This window comes from Delphinapterus leucas, chromosome 3 (genome assembly GCF_059928025.1).
Source record: "Delphinapterus leucas isolate spDelLeu-1000000601 "Yukka" chromosome 3, BTC_Dleu_Yukka2, whole genome shotgun sequence".
Lineage (NCBI taxonomy): Eukaryota > Metazoa > Chordata > Mammalia > Artiodactyla > Monodontidae > Delphinapterus > Delphinapterus leucas.
This window is the reverse complement of record NC_143131.1, coordinates 126,696,692-126,713,443: the sequence shown is the minus strand read 5'-3', so window position 1 is coordinate 126,713,443 and position 16,752 is coordinate 126,696,692. Positions and strand designations below refer to the sequence as shown.

The 16,752-nt window shown below is 47.9% G+C and overlaps 1 protein-coding gene across 15 annotated transcripts in view; it reads right to left on the bottom strand.

The window, feature by feature from the left end:
• ABLIM3 (actin binding LIM protein family member 3) overlaps positions 1-16,752 on the bottom strand; it is a 193,549-nt gene that overhangs the window by 58,920 nt on the left and 117,877 nt on the right. For all 15 annotated transcript variants that reach the window (XM_089909518.1, XM_089909519.1, XM_030762775.2 and 12 more), the window contains 2 exons: positions 16,163-16,256; positions 9,319-9,406 (listed from right to left, as the gene is read on the bottom strand). In XM_089909518.1, the coding sequence (XP_089765644.1) occupies positions 9,319-9,406; positions 16,163-16,256 (182 nt within the window). The remainder of the gene's footprint in view (positions 1-9,318; positions 9,407-16,162; positions 16,257-16,752) is intronic.

Genomic DNA, 16,752 nt, shown 5'->3' with positions numbered 1-16,752 from the left:
TTGGGTTTTGGCAGTATATCATTTAAATTAAAGAGGGAAAGGATTTGTTGGAGGTTAGCAATAAACTTAGATAAATGAAGGTAAGAAAAGATGATTTGTTCATGAAGACCCCTGTAAGATTAGGGTCTGCATATGTCATCAGTCAATAGCTCTCATCCTAAAAGACTACCTGATTCAGAAATGAATGAGTGACTGGTTGGATCCCATCTTTGTATTTTAGAAAAAGAGACAGACTGATATGCACCCACAGGACAACGGTAATCAGGATGGAGAGGTGACTCAAAATTAGGCCTTAAGGCAGGGTCTTCTCCATGGAGAAGAGAAGACATAACAGAATGCGGAAAAGGGTTTTTGAATATTTTAATGCCTCTCTGTGGGAAGAGATTAACTTGCTCATCATGTCTTATAAAGTAGAACAAGGATTAAGGGCAGGGGAGTGGGAAGTACAAAGTATTGGGTGCACTTTTTGCTTGTTAGACTCCTGATTCCACGAGTTACACGCTCATCCTCTGAGACTATCACCCACAATTCCAGATTCTGCAGTTAAAACCTCCTGTAAATGTGATGGAAGTGAAGGATTAGCTATTTCTGTATCAGCTGACTCAGAGATAGAAACCTAGATCTCCAAAACTGTCCCTCAGCCAGGCATTAAGGCTGTTTTTAATCCTTAGCGGAGTCAGCATTCAGCCTTCTCTCTCTGACTGGTTACAGCACACCCCATACCTGTAACACTGTGGATTATTTAAGGTTTGGGAACCCACCCACCTCTCTGCCAGGCCTGTAAATTCAATTTGCTAACACCCTTTTTTTTTTTTTTTTTCACATTAGTGGAGATTACAATACCAAAGCTGGAGCTGGTGCCACAGTCTTCCAGAAGCCCAGCCAGGCTTACAGACACAGCAGGGACTGAAACCGGCCCACCAGAAGGTTCTGTTTGGCCAACGCAGTGTTTTTTGTTTTGTTTTGTTTTGAAGCATTTTTGAAGATGAATACTTTCAGACCCTGCTGTCTGCCTCCTGGCCTTTCTCGCTCGTTTAAGTAGGCATTGAGTTTTCAGCTTCTGATCCCAGCCAGATTGTTAGGTTTCTTCTCTGGATTTCTCTTGATCATAACAGGGTGAGGTTTCCGAGTTCTGCCTTTATGTTAGAAGCATTATCTTTCTGACACAGCCTTGCTAGGACCTTGGAAAGGCTCCTTTAAAATCCACACTCGAATAAACAAGCGTGGTGTATCCATATAATGGAATATTATTCAGCTGTAAAAAGGAAGGAAACACTGACACATGGTACAATGTGGATGAATCTGGAAAACATTACGCTAAGTGAAAGAAGATAGACACGAAAGGCCACATCTTTATGAAATACCCAAAATATTCTGTCTTGACACAGAAAGCAGATTCGTGGCTGCCAGGGGCTCAGGGGAGGGGAATGGGGAACAACTGCTTAATGGCTATGGGTTTCCTTTTGGGGTGATAAAAATATTTCAGGACTAGATAGAGGTGGTGGTTGCAGAGCACTGTGAATGTACTAAAAGCTCCTGAAGTGTTCATTCTGAAATGGTTGATTTTATGTGAATATTACCTCAATTAAAAAAATTCCTCCCCACCCCCATCATTAGGGGGACCACTTCTGTGAACCATGGGGCACTCTTCTCTTCACTTGCTACTAAGTGTTCCAATCTCAGCAGGAGGAGAAGAGTGAGCCCTTTTGTTGAATGTGACATGTAATAACAACGATATCATTGCTATAATCTTGGCCACTGGGAAATCTTCACCATATATGAGGCAATTTATGTATTACTTAGTGTAATATTCTTAAGACGTTCCAATCCTGGTTACATCGTTTACTAGCGGCATCGTCTAGAGCAAGTCAGTTACCTCTCTGTGCCTCAGTTTTCCCATCTAGAAGATGGGATGATTACAGTACCTGCCTTGTACATTTGTTGTGCGGATTCATGAGTTAATGTATGTAGAGCACTGAGAACAGTGTCTGCCAAGAGCAGGCACTATGTAAGTGTAGTTGTTGTTGTTATTATCTCCTGTCCCCTACCAAAACCCCCTGTTTGCCAAGATCTAGTTTGGGTAAGGGGAAAGGAGTAATGGAGAGACTTGAAGGTGGTGGGTGGTGTTTACTCTCCTACTCCCAGAGCAGAGGGCTGGCTGGGCAGGTGGAGTCACAGAGCAGAAGCTGGGCTTAGCTGCCGGCGCACCCTCCTGGAAGGTTGGGCTGGTGCCCAGGGATGAGGCACCACGGGAGAAGTGGAAAAGACCGGTTTGCCTGGACCTGACATGATCAAGTGGGCTTGAAGCTTAATAAAGAGCTTAAGGGAGAAAAGTGCTTGGCTACTGTGATGCTGGTTACCATGAGGATATCAGGCAGGACAAGCAAAAGAGAATGGCAGTCCCGAGATGCCCAGTAATTCACAGGATACTACTAATAACAGTTAGGACCACAATTCAAATGTATTGAGTGCTTCGTCTGTGTCAGGCACTGAGTATTCTTATTATTCTTATTGTTATTATTATAACTAATATTTAGAGAGTGTCTGTGCCAGCCCTTATGCTATGTACTTTATAACAATGGTAATTGAGTAAAAAATAATAATGATCAATAACATATGCTGAGCCCTGTGCTAAGTGTTATTAATAATGATGGTAATATTGACAGTAACCAGCATTTATTAGTCATGGCTCAGGGAGAATGGCCATCTCTACACGACTGGGTGTTTATCATGAGCTTGTACTGGTGGAGCTGGTGGCACCAGGCTCTATGCTAAGCCTTTCCCATGCATTTGCTCATTCAGTCCTCACTGAGCCTGCTGACATAGGCCATGGTTATCACTGTTTTCAGAGAGGGAAACTGGGGTTCGGGGAGCTTAGATGTTTTGCTTGCTCGCCCATCGCTGTCTCCCTGCCCTGGCCTGGGTGTGGGCATGCAGCCAAAGTCAGCCTCCTTGGAGTCTCTGGGGCTTCACTGTGCCCACGGTGCCCAGGAGCTGGCTGTGCCCTCCTGCCCCTGACAGGGAGGCAGTCAGTCTGGATCAGGAGAGCATGAGGCCACGCACAAAAAGGAGCAGGGAGAAGACCCACTTGCTGCCCCTGTGGGCCCCTCAACCCGGCTGTGCTGCTCCTGGACTCTCCTAAGTTCTGTGAGCTCATCAGCCCCCTTGTACCCAATGTTGCTCGAGCTGAGTTCCCGCCACCTAAAAAGTCCAGACCAATAAAACGTCTCATTGAGCTAACACCCGAGCACCTGACAAGTTCCTGACTTGCCCGGCAGGCAATGTTGTTTCCCAGAAAACAGAGGAAGCAACCAGGGAAATTGCTACTCTGGACCTAATTCTGACCAACATGAACAAACTGGCTGGTGAAGTAGATGTGACACGTAACCGGTGAGAAAATCGCCACGCTGTCTTGAGTTTGTGGTGTGAGGAGCAAGTTGGAAACGGACTATCTACATACAAACCTTAAGCTACTATGCTGTAATATTTTCTGTATGATTCAAGATGTTTGGTAACCCTAAAAATCTAAAACAAATTTGCAGCTCATCGAAAATTAAAATGCACTCTGTTTAAAATGAAATATGCTTCGAAGACTCAGACTTGAGGAAATGTCAATTTAGTTCAGTTAACAGGCTACGTTTGAAGAGTCTAAAATTATGTAGCAGGATTGGGGAAACAGAAGATTTAAAGTTTTTAAGCATAACTCCTACAACCTAAGCAGTCAGTAGAGAGATCCAATTTAAAATAACAATGTTAAGCTACTAAATTATAGCAACCAATATTACGTTAGTGCCTTTTAAAGTGTGGTTTGACGAGATGTGGAGATGATGACTGAGGGCTGGTGTCCACAGTCCATAATGATGGGCGGCACCTCTCTTGAACATCTATCAACTCAGGGCATCTCTTATGAGGTACTTGTCAGAGGGAAATGAGGCCTCAGCTAAATACCAATGGCTTCTCCAGCTGAGCCAGAAAGACACACCTCCTGGTACCAGGACCTTATATCATCTAAACTGAAGAAAAAAAATATATGGTCTGAAATAGAGTCAGTTATACAAGAGAAGGCTTTGGTGTAATTATCAAAGAAGCTTTCAGGGCTCTGTTTTGGATTTGCATTAACCCAGAACTAAAGCTTTTCACTTTATTTTGGGCCATGGACAGCTCTGAAAAGTTGATAAAAGCTACAGACCCTATCCTTAGAGAAACACACCATATGCAAAATCTGGCAAGCAATGCCAGGGGGATTCATCAAATTCAGAAGGGCAATTATGAACCACAGGCGAAGAATCCTGATAATAAATGGAAAAAAAATGCCTTTAACAAACCAAGCAAGACGAGCCAGTTAACCTTGGCTCAGGGATATAACCTGTCTATGAATGGCTTTTAGTTCACAGGGTTGTGAGGATAAAATGAGATACTGCATTTAAAAGTAAAGTGCTTGGCACATAGTAAATGCTCAGCATATATCAGCTGGTGGCATTTATTATTATTATTATTAGGACCTACAATTTGTTATAATACTTTTCCTTAGCAGCAAGGTTTGTCCTAGGATCTCATAAATAATTTCCTGCCTGGTAGGTTTTAATTAAATATACAAATGAGAGCAGAGACTTATTTGAAAACATACAGCTTAAATCCTATGTTTCCAGTGTTACTCTCTGTCTCAGGTCCGCAGAATAGGAGTGCATTTAGTGTAGACAGAAGGAGAGAAAAGAGCCTACCTTTCCTTTTTCCCGGGTACAGGCACATTTAGAACAAGAGCAAAATCTATCACACAAACCACATTTTGGGTTTAGAAAAACTCCCACAGATCCAGCAACTGTAACCTTGGTGATATTTGTATAAGTTTTGCCCTTAACCTGCAGCACTTTGGTTAATATTTTGCTGCATAAAATCAGTGACCTAATTTCCTGGTGAAGCCCAAATGAAGGGTTTGGACAACAAACAGATTAGAAATCTGGCAACTTTACAAAAACAGTTAAAAGACTGCACAAGAGAACTTGAAACAAATAAAAGAAAACTTGCTCCTGTCTCCTGGGGCCCCGGAAATTCTTATCCAGACAGATGTCAGACTTCTCCCAATTAGAGCCCATCAGAAAGCCATTACATAGCAATTAAAACACAAACAAACTGACCAAAGAACCTCCTGAGGCTGGTTGCCAGTAACATAGTATGTCTGGCCACGGGAATGACAAGACAGGGTTTATAAGATTTGCAGGCTTCCTAACCCACTCTCTTGCGTGCACGTCGCTTTGTGGGGCACTTGGCATCTTCACATTCGTCCTCCCCTCTAATATTCTTGAGGCCCTTGTGGAGAACGCTTGCTCTCTGCGCAGCGGGTACGTGGGCCTGCCTCGGTTTCTCCACCGCGTTAAAGCTTCCTGCCCTGTGGGCCTTCGCACCTGCTGTTCTCTCTGCTGCCACACTCTTCCCTCCCCCCCTCACGCTCCCACCTCCTACTCAATGTCAAGGTCTTGGCTTGCAATTTCCCTTCCTCGGCAAAGCCTCTCCGGGCCTCCCAGACTAGATGAGGAGCCTTATAACATACTCCAGTTACTCCCAAACCTCCCCTTCACAGCGTTCATCGCAGCTTGTCACTGCATGTTTGCACTTCTGTTTGATTAAAGTCGATCTCCCGCTGCTGAGAGTAAACTCCACCACAGAAGCAAGCACCCCTGCCTCGTTCATTTCTGGGCGCCTGGCACAAACATGCCCTCAGTTGGAATGGATGAATGAAAGATGGTGTAATTATCCTCATTTTACAGGTGAGGGAAGAGACCTCAGAGAAAGAAGTTACTTCTCAAGGTCACAGCCCATTAGCAGAAGGGCTGGTGCTTGGACCCAGGTGTCCTCCTGGCTGGTTCTCACCACTCCTATGCTGTCTGGAAGGACAGTTTTCTTGCCATTTCTGGGGAATATAATTTTGAGTCTTGGTACCCCTGCCTGGAGAGGGTGTCCAAGGCAAACACAAGGCCAGCTCTCAGTGATAGCAGAAACCCCTGGTGGCTGCCACTCCTGAGAAGCCCACAGCCCGAGTCAGCATGACTCTAGCAGCGGATAGCCTAGACCCCCTCATTCCAGGATCACTCAGCATCCCTCGAGGCAGGTCCTTGAATGCCCTACAATTACTCCCACTCTCCCAGAAGCCCGGGTTGGGGTGGGGGGTAGGGATGGGGATAATTAAGGAGGGGGGTGACAGGCCCTTCTTTATCACCAAGAATGTCTCCACGTCCTGGAGGCATCTCTGCTGAAGGTTTGATTGTGCATTCTCTCTCATGATGACAAAGCTACTCCATCACTTAACTCTTTCAGCATTCTGTGAAGTTCTGGTCCAAAGCAGGGCTTAGAAGATACTGATACATGAGGATGTGAGCCCCAGGAGAGCAGGGAACTTGTGGGACTTGCTCACGGCTACGTCTCTGGTTGTTAGGACAGCACTGGGCACACAGGCGGTGCTCAACAGGTATCTGCTACATGAAGGAACTAAAAGCTTTCTGTGTGTCAGGAACTTACTATATTGCTATATTATAGGGACTGTTACTAGCCCATTTTACGGCCTAGGCAATAGGGGTTTAGAGAGTTAAGAGATTTACTCAAGGTCAAAAACTTACTAAACAGTGGAGCCAGGTTTCAAAGCACTAAACGGGCGATTAGGATTGGTAATTCAGGCAGTAAGGGCAAGACCTTGATTTCTCGTGATATGAACATGAGAGCAGTTTCAACACTAGGAAATATCTTCATCAAAGAAGGGGGTGAGGAATTCATGCAACAAACTTTCAGACCAAGCGCAAAGTCCAGATTCTCAGGGTCCATGAAGATACCACGCAGTTTGCTGAGACTCATGTGGGCTTCCCAGCATATAACATAGGGTCCTGCAGCAGGGACCCAGGCACTGAGGGATCAGTGCTCATGGAAAAGGGGAGGCCTAGTCCTTCAGAGATCAGAGTAGCGGGCAGGGCTCGGGTCTCAGGAGGCAAGATGGGGAGAGCCCTGGAGTGGGAGTCATAAGGCCATGTCCCCCTTTGCCCCCTGTACCCTTGAGCTCTCATGCAAATCTCTTCGTGTCTCTGGGGCTCACTTTCCCCATCTATACAATGAGGGTTGTTACTTTACAGCCTAGAGTGACTCCTGGGATCGATTCACCTCTAATACCTGCATGACTGTACATACAAGTAAGTAGCTGTAGAGTCTCACAGCATCTTAGAAATGGTCATCTCGCTCAGTCCAACAAAGGAACCCTGCTCTAACATTCCTAGGAGGTGGCATGAGATTCTGCTGAATAGCTCTAGGCTGGTGGTTCTCAACCCAGGTTGATTTTGCCTCCTGGGGGACAGACATGTGGCAACGTCTGAGATAGTTTTGGTTGTCGCAATGAGAAGGGGTACGTTATTGGCATCTAGTGGGCAGAGGCCAGGGATGCTACCAAACACCCTGTAGTACACAGGGACGTCTCCACACGGAAAGATTATCTGGCCCCATATGTCAACAGTGCTGAGGTTGAGAAACTGGCTCTAGGCAAAGGGGATTCATCACATGTTGAGGGAACTCCTGGCATGGGCATGTGTGGCTAGGACAAGCTTGATAGGAACATATGCTCCTTGTAATGGCCCCCCTGACCTTCCATCTGCCTTGTGGGGAAACTGGGAGGAAGGTTTCTCCCCAAGAAATGCCCTCCCCAAGACGGCTATTCAAACAGCTGTGGATGGCTAGTACAGCAATTCAGCCAACAGCGATCACCTGTAGAGTGAGCGCATGTGGGTCAATGCCAGGGCTGAGGGGCCAACGTCAGAAGCAAGGTTCTCAGGGAGATGGCCAACGGCTCAATGCAAGCTGGAGGGGACCAGGTGCAAACAAAGGGCTGAGGGGGTTCCAGGAGGAGGGACTAGTGAGTTGTGGGTGGGACTGGGGCCATTTGGGGAGTTTCTGAAGTGGGCAGTGCCTAAACTGGGCCTACAACGGTAGGCGCTCCAAAGTAAGGCACACAGGACACAGTGTTCAGGACGCAGGTGAAGAGCATCTACTCGGAGGCACCAGGACCATGAGATCATCCGAGAGGCTGAACACCGTCCCTGCCACAAGGTCCAGCCTGGCCAGCCCTGCCCACCTCCCACCTCATCTCTCACCTTCTGGCTGCACCCCGGACACACTGGCTCCTCTCGGTCTCCCACACTTGCCATTTCCTCACCCCCCCCCCAGAGGCTGGCAGATTCAGTGCCCTCAGGTTGGCGAATCCCATCCCTCCCCTCTTTGCCCAGTTAACACCCACTCGTCCTTTGAACCCCAGCTCCCGGCCCACTGTCAGGGAACCTTCCCTGCTGCCCTCCCCACCCCGTCATGTGCTCTCACAGTCCCACACTCCTCCCCTTCGTACAGCTTCTCACAGTTGACAGGTATTTGTGTGACTACTGACCATGGTCCACCTGCCCCCTGGACTACAGGGCAATGGAGGTAGGGTTGAGGTTGGAATTCACTGTGGACCCTGGTGCAGAGCCTGCACCTGGTGGGGGCTCGAGAAAGAGTATTTGAATGGACGAAGGAATGATTGGAAGTTGGCTTGGGCAGCTGAAGTGTTGAGTTTGTTCAAGGCAGTTTGAGCCCTCAGTGAGAGGGTCTTAAATCCTAGGCTGAAGTGTGTGTATCTCACGGGCGAGCAGGGATGGGCCCTGGAGACCTCTCGAAAGGGCTCTGCCGAGAACACTGTAATGCCTGGGAATGACGGACTGGGCAGGGGATGGAGGACTGAGCAGCACCTGGAGACTGGTGCAAGAATCCTGGGGTCAGAGGGCTGGACCCCGGGAAGCGGCAGAGGGAAAACAGCTCTGATTTGCTTCTTGGAGACTCTTGGTTCCCTCCCATTCCTTTTGGTGCATCCTGAGAGTCTGTGGGAAGACCAAGCAGCAGCCTGGTGGGATGCTCTGAGATGGGGGGGGGAAGGGATGGGAGAGGGAGGTGGGGGTATGGGGGCTGTGATGGTGCAGACACTCTGTAACTCAGACATCCTCCTGTTCTCTGACCCCTTGGCCCCAAGCAGCTCAACCTCCCACCCACTGGCAGAGCCAGGGCAGTCTGCTCAGAGAACTGCCAGGGAAGCAGGCCAGCCGAGCAGCCGGTGGAGGCACACGGGGACAGAAGGCAGATTACACGTCACTTCACATTAGCCACACCGGCAACTTTCCTGAACCACCCAGAGAGGGGCAAATGAATCACAATTCTGAGGACAAGCCAAAAGCACAGACAGCACTGAGATGGAAGGAGACTGTATCTCCTTTCTACTCATGAGGGAATAGGAATGCCTTACAGAGGGTCAGGTTTGCTCACCTGTGAGGTACATCTCCTCTCCTTCGGTGAACATCTGGTGGCAGCGTACACATCTGGCACAGGCTGGGTGGTAGTGCTTCCCTCCTGCCTATGGAAATAAAAAGATAAAAGAGGTCAGAGCTGGGGCTGCCATCCAGTGGGGCAGGTTGGGTTTGAACATTTCCTAACTCATTAGTGTCGATGGCATCTTCATGGCCCTGAAGCTGGCTGGGAGTCTATGCAGGGGAGTCCAGAGCAGTCTAAAAGTTCACCAGAAGCTTGGTGATTCCACACCATGCGTATCTGATGGCATTCAGGGGACTTCCCTGGACACCTGTACTTCTATTCCAGCAGTGAAAGGGCCATTTGAAGGCCACTGGTCCTACCTCCTTATTTCCAGATGAGAAAACAGCCTTACTTTGAGGACATCCCAGCATGTCGCCAAGAATGGGCCCTTACCACCAGAGGTACCTGACATGGTTTTAAGTGGCACAGAGACCTTCGGTTTAATGACATTGGATCCGTGAAAAAAAAGATGTCCCTTTTAATCCTCTATCAATTCTGACTTTTTCCAAGGAGAAAGTACCAGTTTGGTACAGTATGTCTTTAACATCTATCCAAAACTTAATAATCTACCTTTTTTTTTTTTGTGGTATGCAGGCCTCTCACTGTTGTGGCCTCTCCCGTTGCGGAGCACAGGCTCTGGACGCGCAGGCTCAGCAGCCATGGCTCACGGGCCCAGCTGCTCCATGGCATGTGGGATCTTCCCGGACCGGGACACGAGCCCATGTCCCCTGAATCGGCAGGCGGACTCTCATCCACTGCGCCACCAGGGAAGCCCACTAATCTACCTTTTTAAGAATAAGAACAGATGTGAGGCTTGGAGCCTCCACTAGGGCTATATTTTCTCAGTCACTGGCAATATGGCACGTGATCCTGGTTTTCCTGTTATATTACATAAGTTTTCTTGTGTGTAAAGGAACCAACTTGAAGATAAGTTATAGTATTAAGTAAGAATGAGCACACGAGGCTCATAGGCATGGAAAAAATTGTGAAAGTGGCACACTTTTAGGGCTCAGTGGACAAACAAGGGCACCCACAAAGCCAGGACCTATTGGGGAGTCTCTGACCCTCAGGCCAGTCCCATGACTGCTGTACCTGGGAATCTCCACACCATCCCCAGTTCACCCCAGTCTGACTTTGGTGAGCCCCCTTCCCTATTCCCACTTTCCTTCCCTACCCATTATTTCAAGTAAAAATGGAAATGATGTGCAGCTGAGAATTCCTCTCTTGGGGGAAGAAACAACCCTCGGAGAAGGCTGTGACTCTAGGTCCCACTGGAAGCCAGGAGCAATGTTGGAGCTGCTCCCTGGAGGGCCGGTCACCAGCCCAGTGCTCACTTCCAGGCCGACAGTTCTGACACTGCAGTCCCAGCCAAGAGGACCTGGCACATGAGGGCCCTTCACTGGCAGCTCTAGAACTGCTATATGGGAGGGGCTTGGTGCAGCAATTGGGTTGGAAGGTGGGGCTCATTTTGAAGGTATATGTTGCATGTTAGGGCAGGGTTTTATTGGGGGGGATATAAGCTGGGGGAAATTGATGGATACTGGGATGTTGTTAACGGCCCCCCAGACATCACTTGGTCTGATGTTAATGGGTTCCTTCCAATTCAAAAAGTATAACTGTATAATGCTGAAGGCTTCTCCCTGAATCTTTTGGGGTGGGGGAGGGTTGGTTGGGCACGGACTTATCTATTCTGGAGAGACTTGATTTATTCTAAAAATTTAGCAAGAATGTGGAAAGGGCAGATTTTTTAAAAAGGAAAAAAAAAATCCAAAATCCCCTTTTTTCAGTCTTGGTTGTTTGCATGGCTCCCACCAATGACAGAATGTTCTTATCATCACCAAAGCAAACAAGCCTGCTAATTTTCCCAAGCTGAGATGTCGTGGGACTGATTCTCCCATACCATGACAAGGATAATCGTTTTAATTAGTAGTCTCTTCCTACTTTGTGTCTCTTTATCATTTCAATTATAGACCTGTTTCTAGGATGGCAACAGCACGATGGCAAAACTGAAGCTGGCATCTTCCTAAATGTCACACCCCAGCACCCCGCTCTAGCCGCAAGAGGCTTTGTGCCCATCTAGCAATCCTGCCATGAATGGCACTAAAAACCACCTGAGGGAGTGGGGAAGGGAGGCTGCAGAGCAGCAGGTCCCAGCAAAAGGAAAACCAAGTCAGTGGGATAAGATGAGACGTTCTGTCTGTTAACAAGCCAAAGTCTAGAACATAGTGAAGAAAAATGGCAAAGAATCAGTACCTGGAAAATGGGGCCCTATTGGAGAGGTCTGAAAACCACAAGCAAGGTTAGGCAAGGCAGCACAGGGACACAGGGCTGTGGTTCTCCTTGGAGAGGACACAGACCAGGAAGGAAGGAGTGTGACTGGCGCTCAGCACGTTGAGGTCTGTCACTGAGGCAGGGGTTGTGGGGTGGCCTGGGGAGGGAATGGGAAGGGGAAATGGAATTTAATTAAGTGCCTATTGTGTACCCAGAAATGCACTGGGCCTCGCAGTGGGCAGCTGTTGCTTTGGCCTGGCAAATATCCTTCCTCCTTCCTCCTTCCTCCAGAACTAGCATCAAGCTTTTCCTTGGTGGGATTGACTACCCATTCCCCATGTCAATCCATGTGGTTATTCCAGCTCTATGGTCACAGCTACTGGTTTGGAGATGGGCCTGAGATTCTCCAATGAGGGCCAGTCCCAGGATGCTTGCTGAGCTATTAGGAAAGAGAAAGCTCGCCTTCCATCGGAAATGCTGGCTGATAGGATGTAAGCCTAGAGCAATGGTGTCCAATTTCCCCATCATATAGGAGAGCCTTCCTGAGAATAAAGCCAACACAGAAGAAAGTGGCACCAAGAGGGCAAGATATTCCAAACGCATTTGTTTGAGTGCTGGATCCAGCTGTGCCTGAAGTAAGAACTCCTCCTGGGTTTTTATTATGGGAGCTGATAAATTTCCTTTTTGGTCTGAGCCAGCTGAGTATAGTTTCTGTACTTGCAAGCAAAAGAGTCCTGACTAGCTATAAAGGAAAAACACACCCCTGTGTTGGTCCCTTACTCTCAGACTACTACCATCCTCATAGCACTTCTGACACCAGCTATGTGGGTGTTTTTTTTTTTTCTCCCACACCAAGCGATTCTCTATGACACCAGCTGGGTGTCCTATAATTTAATTTATTCTGACACTCTACTCGGAGAGAACGTCAGACCCCACAGGTTAAGGGCTCAGACCCACAAGACTGTCTGCCCCCAACCCCAATTTAGATACCAATCATAAGTCCCAGGTTGTCACCTGTATTTCTTACTGACCAGCTATAAATCAGGGTTCCCATGACCCCCATCTTGGGTTCAGTAATTTTCTAGAATGGCTCACAGGACTCAGGGAAACAGTTACATTTACTGGTTTATTACAAAAGGATATGATAAAAGAATAGAGATGAGCATCCAGGTAGAAGAGGCGCAAGGTATGTGGCGCAAGGAATGGAGCATCAATGCCCTCTCACTGTGCACCGCTCTCCCAGAACCTCCACCTGTTCACCAACCTGGAAGCTCTCTGAATCCTGTACTTGTGGGGTATTTACGGAGGCTTCCTTGCATAGGCAGGATCCATCACTAACTCAATTTCTAGGCCCTCTCCCCTTCCTGGAGGATGGGAATTGGGGCTGAAAGTTTAAGCTTCTAATCATGGCTTGATATTTTTCTGGTGACCAGCCCCCATCCAGGAGCCCACCAAGAGTCACCTCATTAGAACAAAATACGCTCCTACCCTCAGAAAATTCCAAGCCATTTAGGAGCTCTGTGTGTAGGAACTGAGGTCAAAGATCAAATGTTAGAACAAAATATGCCCCTAGTGCTCTTATCACTTAGGAAATTAGAAGGATTTTAGGAGCTCTGTGCCAGGAACCAGGGGCAGAGACCAATATATATATTTTCTATGATTTCACATTGACATATCTACTAGGAGTTAATAACAGTAGTATTCTCCGTTGATAGATAAAGACTCTAATAAGACTGAGAGGAAGTGACTTGGTTAAGGTTTCATGGCTAGAAGTGATAAAACTGGAATCTAAGTCTGTTTCACTCCAACTGTGTATTTTCATACATCACACTGCCTCAAAGGCCCTGGGTAGCTGAGAGCTGTTGGCATCTGTGTGGGATACGGGAGCCACTCCACTCTCTGGAGTCCCAGATTTCAGCTCTGTCTTTACTAGAAATTCTGCATGTGACCTGGGAAAAGCACCACATGTCTTGGGGCTCACTTTTCTTATATGTAAAACGAGGAGGGTAAACTAGTTGATTGCTAAAAGTCTCTTCCTGCTCTAAGGAAAAAAAAAAAAATCAACACGCCCAAGATGCTAACGGAGCCTCGTACAAATGTAATCAATTGAAACCCAGTCACAAGAGCTGCCCAAGAAGAGAAGGCTCTCACTATGCTAAATGACAGTAACATGCCGGGGAAAAGACAGCCACCGACACGATTTCAGAGCAGCTTGGAAATGTTGGGACAAATTCCCGTCTACCGCCCTGGCCCTGCATGTAATCGAACTCTCTTCCTTCTCGAACGAAAAGTCTGCTTTTACGATCTCTCGTGCCACTGACCCTTTACCCCACCACGATGTGGATGCCCCCTGCCCACAATCCTGCAGACCCAACAAATGGTTCTCCTGAAGGTAACCTTGCCCCACACCTCACAGCTTTTTCTCAGCCTGCGTATCCCTACCTGCTCTGTAGAATCTGCCCAACGCCCTGACTGACTCCCCATCTTTTCCGGAGCTCTGTCCTCTCATCACCCCTTCCCAATCTCCCCCCACGCCCCGACTGCTGCTCCTCGTGCTCTGACAACTTCTCAGCCCCTTCTGCCCCCTGTAAGCAGCCACTCCCCAAGGCTGCTTTGAGCCCACTTCTCTTCCTCTCTCAGAAATCCCGATGACTCCAATGGTGCCGACTATTATTCAAATCCTAGCATTTTTGAGACTGGTCCCTCCAGGCCTGAGCTTTGTCCCTGAGCTCGGATGCACATTCTCACTGTCCTCTTGAAACCTTCCTGGAATTTCAGCCACACCCCACCCCAAAGAGAACTCGATATGTTTCTGCCCGGATCAGCTTCTTTCCCCGCCACCCCCAGTTCTGCGGGTGGCGACACCAGACTTCTTCTCACCTGGGCTTGACACTCTGGTTCAACTTTTGGCCTCTCCTCCTTTCATGGTTACGTCTACAAGTTGCCCCATGGTTGCAAAGCTACTGGAATTCTACTTCCACAGTGTTGTAGACAGGGTGGTTGCCCCTTCCACTGCCACTGTACCTCCTGAGTCCTTCCTGAGGGGTCAAGGGCTCCTCGCTGGTCTCCCACTTCCAGTTTCTTTCCTCTAAATTTAGCCCATGTACATCACGTTATCCTCCCTAAGATGCAGCTTGAAGCAGGTCACTTCTGCTTGGCCTTTCTACAACACCCCTGCCCCTGTTGCCCCGTAAATGACAAACTCCTCACCCTGGTATCAGGCCCTCAGAAACCTGGGCCCAAACTCTCCCTATGCTTTTGTTTCATGCCTTTTCCTCCACATCTCACTCCTACAGCTCCTTGGAAATGTCTGATGGTTTATCCACTCCGTGCATTTGTTTATCTCATTCTCTCTGATTCCCTACAATCTTGTAAAAGCAATCTTACTACATTGCTCTTTGGTTTAAAATTCTCCAGTGGCTTTCCACTGCACTTGCTAGAAAACAGAAACTCCTAAACAGGTCTACGGAGCTTTATGTGACATGCCCTTTATGACATACTCCATCCTCCTCTAGCCCTGATTTACAGAACTCAGGCACACTGGCCTTTTTCTCTGTTCCCTGAAAGGGTCAAGCTCATTTTTCCTCCAGCTCTTCACATGGCAGCTTCCTGCTCAGCTTCAATGCATCTCCTCAGACTCCATTCCTGGTTGCTATACTTTCTCCTGCTGAGCCGAGATGCGGCTGAAGAATCCTTCTCAACACACTGCTGACTCCAGGTAACCACAACCGACTGGCCAGATTAGTCAGAATTAATGATTCTGTTCGCAAGGCCTGACCCAGTCTGTCATCCCTCAGCCACTGTCACATGAGAAAACTGCGGCCTAGAAAGGCAAAGATACCCAAAATCTGAGCATGAGTTAGCACTCAACTGTTTCTACTCTTAGGCTACTGTTTTTCATTTGCACCAAACTCTTTCCTGTTTCTGGTTCCTCGAGGTGGGTGGTCCCAAAGCATAGGAAGACAGCTTCCTGGGCCCACAGGGTGTGGGAGGGAAGGCCAGGAAGGCCAGCGAACGAGGGCTCAGGCGAGGGATCAGGCAAGGGCTCAGCAATGGTGCTGCAGGTTGTCTGTCATGGCAGAGCGAGCTGTGTATCAGAGGTAGAGAAGAGCTGTTGCCATGGTGATGGACCAACCAAAGAAGGGCTTAGGGAATAGGCTGCTAGACAAGCTGGTTCTTAAATCAGCACATTACCAAATGCTTAAAAAATAAAGCAGGGTTGGGAAGAAAATCATAATTGTCACTCCCCAGTAATCGAGCTGGGTCTAAATCTAGAGAAGCAACTGATATCTCCAACACAGCATTTTTGGAACAAGGAATAATTTTGTCCAGCTCCTCATTTTGGGGGTGCCCAGAGAAGATATCTGCTCAAGGTTATGTAGCAAGCTAAGCTGGGGTAGAGAAAATGGGGGAGGTAGAGGCTATGGAAAAAGGGGTGTGGGGTGACTCTCCCCTTCCTCAGGGATGACTTTTTGGAGTCACAGGCCATCCTGCCCAAACATCTTCAGAGTTACTTGTACCCACTCACCTCCAAGACCCTGCCGCTGATGTATCGGTCACAAGTCTCGCACTTAATGCCAAACTGGGAGTGGTAGTCAGACTCGCAGTATGGAACACCATCCCTGCAAGAGGAAATCCACACAGGAAGAGGAAGTTAGGGGGGTTTACGGGGGTGTCACGTGGAGCTTCCCAGACCTGCAGGCAACTGTGACTGGGCCAAGATTAGAAGCACTCAGGGAACTGTTAAAAATGCCAATTCCCCAGACACCCTTCAGATATACAAAATCAGACGATTCCTGGGATGGGGGGATACCAGGGAACCTGCATCATGACAAACTCCCTGAGCGTGCCTGGGAACCACCGGTCTGCTGCTGGCTGTGAGTGTCCCTTTTCCACTCTTCTTCCTCTCCCTCCCCACAAATTCTCCAGACCTGCTTTTTCCTTTACCCCAAATGGCTCTTTTAAAAATTCATTTAAAAATAAAATTTTATTTTATTTAGAATAGGTAATATTTGCATTTGGCACATTATAGGGGCACAAAGGGGAAAGTCTTTATCCCCCTCTCAGCCTCTGCCAGTTTCCCTTCCAGGAGGTCATCAATACGATCAGTCATCTGAT